This window comes from Sander vitreus, chromosome 22, assembly GCF_031162955.1.
Source record: "Sander vitreus isolate 19-12246 chromosome 22, sanVit1, whole genome shotgun sequence".
NCBI classification, from domain to species: domain Eukaryota; kingdom Metazoa; phylum Chordata; class Actinopteri; order Perciformes; family Percidae; genus Sander; species Sander vitreus.
In genome coordinates, this window is record NC_135876.1 from 2,330,244 (window position 1) to 2,343,931 (window position 13,688).

Genomic DNA, 13,688 nt, shown 5'->3' on the forward strand with positions numbered 1-13,688 from the left:
CTGTCCCTCTCCATCTCCCTCTCCCCTCTTGCCGTCCGCGCGCAGGCAGAATGAATTGGCGTTGGCAGGTCAGACTCATTTTGTCGTAAATGTGAACGTGCGATGGCAACCCAGTCTCACGGCAGCTCGCGAAATGGTCACGTTATGTAATATATTGATTTGTGTACAGGACACGATTATGTCGTTTTTTTCGTGGTGGTGAGCATGAATTTTAATGTAATGTATTTAAATGGGATGCATATTTCTTTTTCACAGCACGACTTTCGTTAAACAACACAGGACTTTCACCCCGGAGACCGGGGATCGTGTCCCACGTGTAGCTTTTTATTTCCCCGTTGTTGACGGTTGATGGTTCCTTTCCCCGTTCTTCTTTTCCTAAACACAACCGTCCCGTTGTTGTTGCGTGTCCCCCAGAGACGCGGGTCGTGTCCCGGCATGTGACGTGTCCTTTCCCCATTCTTCTAAACTCAACCTCCGTATAGATGCTTCCCATTATGCTTCCCATTCCCATTTCGTGCTGAGCACCACGAAAAAAACAACATAATCTTGTCCGGTACACGAATCAATAGATTAAAAAAAACTTGACCATTTCACGAACTGCCGTGAGACCAGGTTGGCGATGGTCAGTAAATGGTCTACAACATGTGAATATCATTTTATAGAACTTTTTGACAACATTTTGACTTGTCATAGCAGGAAAAGCACAAGTGAAACAAATTTCATAAATGATGGCTCAGTTCCATCCAGTGTCCCAGTCTTATACTGTACTTACACCAATGCTTTTCCTGCTATGACAAGCCCAAATGTCTGCTCTGAAAAAGGTCTATTGGCCTTTATAACTTAAGCTTTTTGTCTTGTGACATGTCTGCAAGAATTTAAATGTGTGCACTCAAGACAATAAAACAATGAAATGCCACAAATTATTTGAAATGAAGGAACAGGTTCTGGCCTCAATGCAGCAACATCTCATTGCCTGGCTTTACTGTATAATGTAGCCTTTAAACCTTTTCTGTAGCCACACTGAGTCATAGTGCTAAGCACACACTGTAACACACGGGTACACTGGTACCTCAAAGGAAAAGCGAGTAGCTTCCTTTGTGAAAGTAAAACAAATCTGAAAACACTCTCCACGTCCCTCAGTCAATGAAATTAACACCACTGCAGGAGTGCAGGCCACATTCATATTGTAAATGGGATGTTCCCTTGTGGTTACTTAAACAGAACAAGTGGCTAAATGAAAGAGCACATGCACACATCTGCAAGCATGTGAGCACGCCCACCAGCTACAAGTGTACAATGCTATTTTGAGTCTTCTCTGAACTCCTCTGGTTGTTCTACCAGTTTGACTTGCAGCCACCCTGCTCAGTAATTTGGGACTCTTCCTGTTATCATAATAAACTACTTTCCCCCCCAATAATCTGGAAGTGCTTTACACCAACTGAAGGGTGGTGTTACACAGGGAGCTGAAAACAGCAGTTTTCCACACAGTGCCCATGTGTGGATGGCTGTGTGTGTGTGTGTGTGTGTGTGTGTGTGTGTGTGTGTGTGTGTGTGTGTGTGTGTGTGTGTGTGTGCGCGCGTCTGTTAACTGTTGAGTTACATTTGTTTCCTATTCAACCAATCCTCCTAAGAATTACTTTGCATTGGCTATATACATTTTAGGGAAAACTAAATGGCATACATATTTAACATATCTACAAATCTTTATTTTGAACATATCTGCAGTAGGTTCACCGTGTATGTTTGTTTGTTTTTGTGATCAATTGTTTATTTAGATAATGCAATAAATGCAAAAATTGTAGATGACCAAGCACGTATGGAACTCCACATAAAAGTTAGTGGTTAGCAGAGATGAAAAAGTTAAATTAAAATATAGTAATGATAACTGTAATAAATACAGAATGCAAGAAAAAAGGAAAAGAACGAAATAAAGATAAAGAATTATAATACACAAATAAATAAAACCAATAATAGGTCAATAAACAAAACACACATATAGCCCAAATAGTACTTGTATAGGATATGTGTACATACATGTCATCTGTATTAGAGAAAAGAATCACGTCATCATAGCCTTGTTGGATTGCATTTCATTATGCAGTTCTGTCTGCCATCGGACTTGATTCTGGGAAAAAGATGGCTCGCTATCGCGCAAACGTCAGAAACAAACATCTATCTACAATGTCTTTTTGATAATCTACACGTTTTTCTTGCGGTGGCCTTTCTAAAATAAGCTGTGGTAAAAGTTACTATAATCAGTTCAAGGAGTTGATAAGCAGACAGCATAACCTAGTTGATAAGTTGCCAACTTCCACTTTATAAACAGAGTTACGTTACGGAGCTGTCGGCTACTTTAGCGATGTTTAGCTACATAAAGTTAGCAATATATATTGTGTAGAATCCAGGACCGGCAGAGCAGAGGCAATTGTCAGGGAGCAAAGTAAAAGTATTTAAATGAAATGAGAGGGAGATATGGTTAGCTTGACCACAGTCGTTAGTTGCATTGGTGGTCAGTTCAGTGTCAATTGTCAGTGTAACGTTAATGTTAGTCCACTAGTGCAGCACGTATACATTGTACAAATCCACAACATCCACCTCTCTGTGTTTTCGTTCTGAGATGTGATTTTGTAGAAACACAACCCAGGCTTGTCTGTCTTCGGTTTGTGCGTCCAATTGAACAACTATCTGATATTTTGGCTACAGTGTGGTAAAAGTTGAGCTGACTCGTCACGGTCAGTGGAGGGCAGCTTCTTTTTGCCCTCCATGTGGGCGTTCTCATAGTGCTGTGACGTCACATGAAAACTATGAATTGCCCCATACACTATAGTATTGACCCTCATACTGAAATAAGTCAATTAGTTGAAGTTTGTACATGTACAACTATATGTGGTCAACATTTGACCACCAAAGGTTTGGTTCAGTGTTGATATCATGTTTACAGTAGGCTGTTTCTAGATCATTGCTTCTATTGCATCTTCTTTCATGAATGCATTATGTTAAGATAAAATACGTAAGACTTCCATTAGACTACATACGACTGGCTAGACTGCCAGATGGTTAACTTATCACACATTCCTGGAACAATCTAGTCTTGACCTGACCTGGGTTCCGTCAAACAGGCCACAAGACTAACAAACAGACAGTCAGGGAACATTGAGCGTCCTAATGATCAACAAGAAACAGCCTGCCTTTAACAGAACACAGCGACGTGTGCTGTAAAGAGGACTAATTGCTTGTTGAGTGTAATTTTGCGGTTAAAAGGTCAGAGTTTAAATGCAGACCTCAGATTATCTGTGAGATGAAGTGGCTCTAACTTCCAGCTAATAGAGAATACTGGGTGTGTTGTTATTGACACTTCATAACATGTTGGATGAGACATTAAAATCAGTGATATATTTATTCTCACACTGATCACTCTCATGCTTTTCCCGTTATGACACAACGCAAATCACATGGCACGAGATCCAATATGTTTGTAATGAATCAACTTCCCCCCTGTTTTGACCAAACTGGCCAGTTATGAATCACTGAAGCAAACATATAAGGTATTTTTGGCTGCGCTTATTTGAAGTACGTTGGGTGCACATGTTAGCTTTTCTCTAATATTTGTTGAAGACTGACAAGGACATTTATTTTGGAGCAGTCTGAATATAAATACTCCACAGGTGAGCTGAGAGCGTCACAGGTCTAACAAGGTTTCGATTCAGCTCGAGCACAAGCAATCATGTTGAGTAATTACGTCTTTCTGAAGTCACAGTGAGGTAAAAGAGTCTTTTAGGCTGATTTCACAGAGGCAGAAACTCATCATCACACGGCTCGATCAAAGAGCAACATGCCGAACAATTAGCTGTGGTAAAAGTCTTCCACAGCTGTGTTAGTAAGTAAATGTGAGTACGTGTCTGTTGATGATGCTGATCTGGCTCCGGGCTGGACATGGATTTCTTTGACTGTTCTCAGTATTGAGTTTTGAGTATTGAGCGTCCCACAAAAGTGAATTCAGGTGTGTGTTGCCCTCTGTTAATTGGCCATTAGAATTATTTCAGCTTATAACAGTCCCATATGAAATTAATTTGTTTTGTGTTGCAACTGATTTCTGTTTTTTTTTACTGTTTTTTTTGTAAGTTTAAAGGCACTTGAACAAGGTTTTTTTATGAATATAAATCCAAAACCACTTGATACTTTCAGGGCCAATACTAAGATTTTGTAGATACTAGGTCTATGCCCCCAATAAAAAAATATTGTGTTTTCACATTTTTTATTATCAAACTGTTAAATGACTATAAACTTTAAACACTATTTCCTAAGTGTGACATGGTCTTTTATAGTCTTTATCATGGAATGAATGGAGCTGCATACAACCACTTGTTGTCAAGTGATGTCCTTCTTTTCAGCCGGATGTCCGTCCCTTTCCTCTGTCTCTGTGTTGGCGTTCTAACCTCTGGTGGATTTGTGAGGACTATGGTTAACTGCTCCTCAGATCTCTGCAGGGTAAATCCAGACAGCTAGCTAGACTATCTGTCCAATCGGAGTTTTCTGTTGCACGACTAAAACTACTTTTGAACGTACACACGTTCCACCAAAACAAGTTCCTTCGGCACCGGGGCTCCGTCCAGCACTTATCACCACCCATGACGATTGTGATTGGTTTAAAGATGCCAATAACTCTCCCATCCCGGGAATGCTGTGTGGACTAGCCAGACCAGCGCTGTGGTGGAAGGTCTGGCAATGCGAGACTAATGTTTTGATAAAATCACGGGCTTTATTGGCATGAAGTCCAACGTGACATCAAAAGTCTCACGTTTTCCATATTATTTTACGACAATAAGGTTTAAATGCTGTTGCAAAGCCTTCCCTCTCCGGCCAAGGAAACAATTACGGTCTTTATTCATATATTAATTGTTGGCTTAAAAGAAATTAGAACTAAGGTCATGTCCTCAGTATTGTTTTTGGGAATTTGGGGATTTTAATGACCTGAGGAGGAGTTTACATTATCCAGTCACCACATAGTGGATTTTTTAAAGGCTGATTATTTAAAACAGCATTTAGACCACCATGCAGGGATAGCGAATATAATCAGAAAATTCTATGAATTAATTTCTCAGAGAAAAGTTTTTTGGCGTCTAGTCAAACATTTTTTTAGGGAGGATTTGGACTCAACTTCAGTATCTGCAAAATCCTGGCTACAGCAGTGCCATTAATGCGTTATTTTTAATATCACAGATGTCTTGTGACAGTATTGTAAAAGTGTCACATTGGAATATGGCTTGTAAATACTGCTGTGTAAGCCCAGCATTAAGCCAGTTCCCATACAACTGCCAGGTGGAGAACACCCTTTCATAGTAAAGTACGGAGGGGGAAAATCCAGATGTTATCCGCGGAGAACCAAATTAGCTCGCAGTGTGTTCACCGCCTGAAGAAACATCTTTCATCGACTGTAAATAATTTATGTCCACCCATCCACGACAGTTCCATTGAAGGTTAATGAGGCCTAAACTTAGATATACTGTATAAGGCTTAAGGCTGTCAGCATGGCCTTTAATCACACACTCCCACACACATAAAGCTCTCTTTCAGCAACATACTATACATCAACTTTCAATTTCAATTTTGGATTTGATGTTTCACACTCAAGTGAAACAAGTTGAAGATGATCAGCCTTGTGGTAGGTGTAGGTCTCTTATTATCATGCACTGAGTTTTCTACACCCAAAATTATGGATTTTCAGATGCAGCTGTGTGAGGTTTCAATGTCACAGAGGGATACAGATACTGTATATTACATATTCCTTCCCTTTAATTACTAGTAGTATAACTGTTACCTGTAACAAGACCTTTGGGAATATGTTTTAGTGTTTAAAATGGGAATATTATACAAATCAGAGGGCATCCACTGTGTTTATTTTTAACCCTGTGCTTGTAATTTAGTTACGTTTCGAGACCTCCTAACTACATATGTAAGGTACAGCTCTCCAGCCTGCAGGCTGTTAGAACCTCAAATCATCAGTTGTACAGAACAAATACAGATGTACCCCTGGGGGTCACAGGGTTACAGAAAAAATACTGATTTGGTAAACAGGTCAATAAACAGACGCTCACTTTAGCAACAGATGAGAACATTGTGAGGTAAAAACATTAATTTGTGAGGATGGAGCACTTATTCCATATGCGTTTTTTGAAATGTATAAGACCTACAATCAATCAATAAAATAATTAAATTTTGTATTTAATGATTACAAATGAAAGCAAAAGATTGACTGGAAAAATAAGACGATTTTCCATCAATCCATCCATCCATCTTCATTCGCTTATCCGGGGATCGGGTCGCGGGGGCAGCAGCTCCAGCAGGGGAGGCGCCCAGGGGGCATCCTTACCAGATGTCCGAACCACCTCAACTGGCTCCTTTCAACGCAAAGGAGCAGTGGCTCCTCACGGATGACTGTGCGTCTCACCCTATCTCTAAGGGAGACGCCAGCTACCCTCCTGAGGAAACCCATTTCGGCCGCTTGTACCCTGGATCTCGTTCTTTCAGGCATGACCCAGCCTTCATGACCATAGGTGATCGTTTGATCGAGAGCTTTGCCTTCTGGCTCAGCTCTCTTTTCCTCACAACAGTGCGATAAAGTGAATGAAATACCGCCCCCGCTGTGTTGATTCTCTGGCCAATCTGCCACCCAATTGTCCCATCACTCCCTAACGAAGACCCCAAGGTACTTGGATCCTTCACTTGGGGTAAGGACTCATTCCCTACCTGGAGTAGGCACTCTATTGGTTTCCTGCTGAGAACCATGGCCTCAGATTTAGAGGTGCTGATCCTCATCCCAGCTGCTTCACACTCGACTGCGAATCGATGTAGTGAGTGCTGAAGATCACAGGCCGATGATGCCATCAGAACCACATCATCTGCAAAAAGCAGCGATGAGATCCCCAGCCCACCGAACTGCAACCCCTCCCCACCACGACTACGCCTCGATATTCTGTCCATGAATATCACAAACAGGATTGGTGACAAAGTGCAGCCCTGGAAGAGGCCAAGCCTCACCTGAAGCAGAGTCCGACTTACTGCCGAGAACCCGGACACAGCTTTCACTTTAGGCCCTGAGAAGGGACCCCCTCACCCCATACTCCCGCAGCACCTCCCACAGTATGACCAAAATAAAATCTATTTCCAGAACAATACATTATACTGAAGACATGTAATAGCTGTACCATCACCCATTAGGCTATTTAATGAGGTGATTAATCATGGTGATAAGGAGGTGCTGTGCTACTTATGTACTGTAAATGCGTAGAGTGAGGGAAATGAGGCATATCCCACGACACATACCGACCCCCTACCCCTAAACACACACACACACAGGATACATTATTTATAATGGCAGAGTGCACAGACGTGCATTCTGAGGTAGTGACATAGGGTTCCAACTTTCCTCTCAAATAAAGGCCTAAAATGCCCAAAAAATAATCTTTAAAAAAAACTAACTCTAAAGGGAGGCGTCCTGGAGGAATTCTTGTCAGATGCTACCTTAACTGTATTCTTTTTGTCTCTTTCTTTCATTGTTTCCTCTCTGTCTTTATATCTCTATTCCTGCTAATGCTGCGCCAATTGAACCTATCGATTTTGTGTTCCATCGTACGCTCACTCGTGAACAATCCCCCTGACGTACTTGAACTCCTTTACTTGGGGCAGTAACTGAGCAATAGACACTGTTTAGTTTGATCCTCTGTTATAAAGAATATACTCTATTTTGATTTTGTATTGTTCTGTTAGCTGTCTTTCTAGTTTATTGACTTTTCCTTTAGATCCCCTACCAGAATTCATTCAAGTATAGTCAGGCTCAGAGATGTCAAGCAGTCTCTTTAGTCTTTAACAATATGTGGCAGAGGGAAGTAGCAGGTTAGTCTGCTCACAGATTCAACTGATCTCTGTGCACTTGTCTATTTTCTCTTGTTCTAGGCATCCAGAAATGTATGTCATCTTGTCATTTATTGGGACGCGGTGGGCGTCTTGGCTGTGTAATTATGAGGTCTATGGGTTTATGTGCGTAGTGCGGCGAGACACTTCAAAAGAAAACAGACGCAGTGGAGAGCTAATTCAGTTGTTTCCTTACTGCCAACATGCAGACCTCTGCACTTAAAATATATGTTGGTGGGATCGGGTAACCTCTGTGTCTGCAGAGAACACAAAGAAAGTGCTTTAAACCTCATGGTGTCATATAAGAAGGCCGGCAGAGCACTGACGTTTGTTTGAGATTAACCAATTAAAAAACATTTCTAGACTATACACGCAGACAAAGGCAGATCTCAGTTATTTTGCCTACTTGTCTAAAAATGTTGGGACATGGTCATGTTTTTATCCATACTGGGAATTTTCAGGATTGTTTTTTTTTTGTTGATCAAGTTAATTAAATAATCAAGTTTAATTTAATTCAATTGTAAGTGGCCCCCCGTGGTTAGAAAGCATGTCTATCATAATGTTGAAGCAAATTAACATCTGGCGCTCTATTTTCCGACTCAAGGACAGATCACAGTCATGTGCAATCTGCCCAGTGTGTCGGGGCCAGTGCCAAATGCACTTTTGATAGTTTCATGGCCAGGCACCTGTGGTGCACTTGGATCGGGTGGTATCAGAAAGAATACTACTACTACTACTACTATACTACTACGTACTATACAATAATAGCTCGCCGTGTTAGAGGCTTTGACTATCATGTCCAGTCACATTCACTACATCAGTTCTCTCTCCGTCATAATGCACAGACAGTTTGGGAATCCTGTGGAGAGTTTTCCTCAGAGGAGAGTTATGGTTGTGTGGGACCTGCAGAGTTTCACATAAGAACATAGAGAGTAGAGTAGTATCATTAGGAGCCAGTGGGCTTGGGGGTTATTGGGCCAGTAAAACATATTACGCATATTATAAGAGCCATTTGCAATCATTAATCCCATTTTTCAATAACCAAATTGTATTTTAAATGCATCAATAAAGTCCCCACCTGGTTAGGAATGTGCCTCACGAACCAGGTGTGTGGTGTAACATGTAACAAAATGTCAGCAGGGACTGAGGTCTAGGATGAGTCATGGTTTGGCATCGCTTATACCATTAGGATCTTAGCATGCAAGTTTGAGTCATAGCCAGCTGGCTTTAGCCCACTTTCTTAATTCATAGGAGGCTAGGTCGCTAGCTTTAGTCTGTGGCATACCTGCTAGCTCGCTAGTAAGCTAGTTTCAGAGTGCTGCTATCCAATCCAGGGAAACATGAGAGAACTGAACACCCCAAGATATTTATTAATTTATTTAATTCATTTTTTTTATTTATTGATGGATCTACGAAACACATTGAATTCAAGCGATAACACGTTGGAATGAGAACACTTATTTAACATGAACCCAAAAAAAAAAACTTCAACAACATTAAATGGATGGCTTAAATATACTGTTAACCAGAGATGTTCACAAGTCATTTTTTGGAAGTCCAAATCGAGTCTCTGAGGGGCAAGTCCAAGTCAAGTCTCCAGTCTCTGGCCATCTGATCTGTCCCTAACACTGTATTGTTATATCTTATGAATTCAAAGCATGTCCTGTAGCTACCATCCATACAGTACAGTAGGGTAGGGTAACGTTATGGGGTCTACTTAACACATCCCTCTAGACCTCAGACCTGGTGAAATATTAACCTAAGTCTGTCACATCATATGGATACAACTATAAAGATACAATCTGCCTGTTCCCAGCATTAGCACAACACTTTGCGATGGTTAGCTTGTTACCTTTGACGATATATGCTAAATGTAACATATCTTTTAACTCAAAAAAATGTCTAATGTCGAAGTGGAAATCAAGAGAATAGTGTCAGCGCCACACCAGTTACAGAACAACATGCATCTCAGTGTCAGTCCAAATTACGCACAATAAGCAGTTTGAACTCACTGATGTAATGCCATTTATTTTCTAAGCTTTAGTATGCTCAGTGAAACTGAGTCCAGCGCGAGGGAGATCCGACTCAGAGGAGGAGAGGTTAGTGAGGCCATCGTCTCCACGGCAGGTGACAGTGCGCACGCATCCGCTGCGCCACGCATGGATGAAATAATGAAATAGTAAATAGGACTACAGTAACAGAAATATGTGCAGAATTAAGACAGTCAAGACGGCCCAGTGTTTGGTGGACCAGGTACACCTTGTTCACTTAATAGCCTACAAATCATCCACTTGATCAATTACGCATCACATGAGTTAGCCCCCCCGACACAGCGTTTGTTCCTGGGGAGATGGATCCATGCATCCAACCTCCTGTGTGCCATGGATGTCTTGAGCCTCAGCAACTACTAACTATAAAGATACAATGTGCCTGTTCCCAGCATTAGCACACTTTGCGATGGTTAGCTTGTTACCTGTGACGATATATGCTAAATGTAACGTCTCTTTCCTATTAGCAAGTGACTGACCTATCTGGGTGCGTTTTGAGATGCCTGATGAAGTTCGATCATGCTGCCACACACCTTGCATTTAGCTGTTAGCTTACTGCCACTGTTTACCACGTTATTGAAAGCAAAACTAATGACAAAAGGCACGACTCCGGGAAGACTTGGTGTCGCCATCATCAATGCATTTTTTGATATGTGAGTGCACGCACATAAGGCATAGCGCATGCGTTACGTTGCACATTATGGCACAGGCCAGGGGACATGCAGCTCGTCATACGTTTCCCCAACGTATATGCGCCAATAAAAGAAAATAGAAATACAATAATTAAAAAGCAATAATTGCATGAAAATAGGTTGTTTGACGAGTCTCGAAGCTCGAGTCCGAGTCAAATCTGAAGTCTTTTGGGTCGAGTCGCAAGTCAAGTCTGAAGTCAGTTGTTTGTGCGACTTAAGTGTGACTCGAGTCCGAGTCTCAGACTCGAGTCCCCATCTCTGCCGTTAACCAAAGTTGGTGTTTATTATGATTTGTGATTCCACGAAAGCCAGACAAAATATGAAGTGGGGTGTATGTTGGGACACTACAACATCAAGTTTTGGGTCACTTAGACATCTCCATTCCAGACAGAATACCAGCTGAGATCAGTTGCATTGTTTTTTTAATCAGGGCAGCAGTTTTCAGATTACATTATGTGCTTACATAATTGCAAAAGGGTTCTCCAATGTTTTCTCAGTTAGCCTTTTAAATGATATCAGATTAGTAAACAGCATGTGCCTTTGGAACACTGGATGAATGGTTGCTGATAATGGGCAATGCAGATATTGCATTAAAGATCAGCCACTTCTTTCTACAACAGTCGAGAACCCTTTTGCAATTATGTAAGCACATAATGTAATCTGAAAACTGCTGCCCTGATTAAAAAAACAGCTGGTATTCTGTCTGTAATGGAGTGGAATGGAAATTGGAAAAGTGACCCCAAACTTTTGACCGGTAGTGTGTGTGTGTATATATATATATATATATATATATATATATACTGGGAATATCATGTAAGTTAACAAATGAATGGCTTGCAGTACCAGAATATATTTTACAGCTTGTTATACATGTTCATCGCCAGTGGCAGTGTATTACTGCGGTACACACTGGAACATGTTCACATACCACTTGCGTCGTAATTCTTTCATCAAACATAGTTAACCAGTAAAGAGAGGTCTTAGAGGAAAACCAAGCAGTGGATTTTGGTGTCTTGTGTGTTGTGTTGTGGCTTAAAATGTGTTTGTTTGCTGCTGTTCATTTTTGATTTAACAAGCTCCCGCCTCACTGCAAGATCTCTGACCACAGGCCTCGCCTGGTGTTCATGCGTCAGTATCGCTGCCACAGATAAACTCGAGACACGCCATATCCAAACAACTCCCTTAGATGCTAGTAGCACGGATAAATGAAGTTTTCCTGTGCGACTTACATACAGTATGATACAATAAGAAGGATTTCCAGGTAAACGAGCAAAAGTACCAAACTTTGTAATGCAGTGGATGAATCCAAACCACTGCAGTCCACTGTACAAGTATGTTTTTGCATAGTGTACACTTGTTAAAACCACCGCCTTTAACAATTAGTAAAGACAAATATTATATTATTATGTTTTATATTTAAAATGAGTCTGTCTCCGTTGAGCAATGTTCACAATTAGAGACTGCAGAAGCCTCAAAAAGCTGGTAATTGGAGCCATCCCAGGTGTCCCTCACATGATCTTTACTGACCCAATGTCTATAAAAAATGGTTGCACATATTTCAAATTTGCAAATGCAAAATAATCAAATTAACAATTCTGTTCTCTCATTGCAACTGACTGACTTTTGTTGCTATTACATCAGATTAGCTACCCCTAACCCTATTGATTAATGATACAAGCTTTTTCACTGGTGCATCCCTAGTTTTAATCTTATGCTCTATTCAGTTGTGTCTTTTTTCACAGGAATATGTGAATATATAATAATAACTGTAAGACCAACGCTATCCTGCAGAACTCATCACAACACCACTTGTAAGGTAAAGGGTACCCACGTGTGTTTTGTGTCCTCAGGGAGAGAAGGGATCCAGTGGTACTGCTGGAGCTGCTGGAACTCAAGGCGCCCCGGTGAGTTGAATGCTGAACAGAATGCTGCATGAAAATGATTTTACAATGTAAACGTGTGATATCTGTCAATTGTTGAAGGCTTCAGTTATTTACAAGTATTACAAGTCAGAAACAAATTATGATGACAGATCAATGTATTAATATAGGCTGTTGGGCATAATTCACAAAGTGCTCAGTGTTATAGCTCATGATGAATGCAGAGGCAGACTGCTTACAAGACACAATTCCTGTTAACTCAGCATTCTGTAGATATAACAAGCAACTCGTTTTTAAATGGTCCCATAAAGATTTCAAGGACAGAGTAATCAGGACATAAACATGAGAGCTCGGATTCATTGTCACTTTTACACAGTGTTGTGTGCTAGTAAACTCACTGCCCACACACACACACACACACACACACACACACACACACACACACACACACACACATGCAAGGGCAATGAGCAGTCAGGCTCGATTAACTGCCGAAAGAAATTCATTAATTTATGGCAAAATGTTCTATTTTTTGCAGTCCATGCTTTCTTATTAGGTCGTTATGACTAACTAACTAACTATCCATACTGGAAAATCAGTTAAACCTAATAGAAAAAAATCTTTGACCTTATTTTTTCATAGAACAAGGACGTATCTGGATATCCTGTGATGTTTGTTTTAAAATCCACATTTATCATAACTGTGGCCATGAGAGGCCATTGGAAATGCTGTCATATTAAAGGGGCTGTACAACTATTTTAACTCATAACTGAATGAATGTTATGCCATGTTTATGTACTCTAAATGTTCACACTTTTACATCCTGTGTCTGTAAGTGTCAGACTGGTTAACTCATTGCTGCTGCACACCCCAACCACACACTTTATAGGAGGTAGTGTCTCAAGCAAAGCACACGTACAGATGTGCATAAACACACAAACTAGGGGACTTGTTTTTTCTGTCTTTTCTAATTACACAGCTTTCAGTACTGATATCCAGACACCCAGTTTGTCTGGATGTAGGTTGCACACGCTGTACAAAATACAGTGGACACCCATGTTTACATGTGAACACACACAGACCTTCATAGGTCCACAGTAGCAGACAGCATCCCAAAACCCAACCCTCCCTTCCCTATCAAGCTGATGTTTGCATGG

At 40.9% G+C, this 13,688-nt stretch overlaps 1 protein-coding gene across 1 annotated transcript in view; it reads left to right on the forward strand.

Annotated features, from left to right (window-relative positions):
* LOC144537049 (uncharacterized) overlaps positions 1–13,688 on the forward strand; it is a 95,306-nt gene that overhangs the window by 44,512 nt on the left and 37,106 nt on the right. Inside the window, exon 19 of the mRNA XM_078280464.1 lies at positions 12,502–12,555. Coding sequence (XP_078136590.1) covers positions 12,502–12,555 — 54 coding nt within the window. The remainder of the gene's footprint in view (positions 1–12,501; positions 12,556–13,688) is intronic.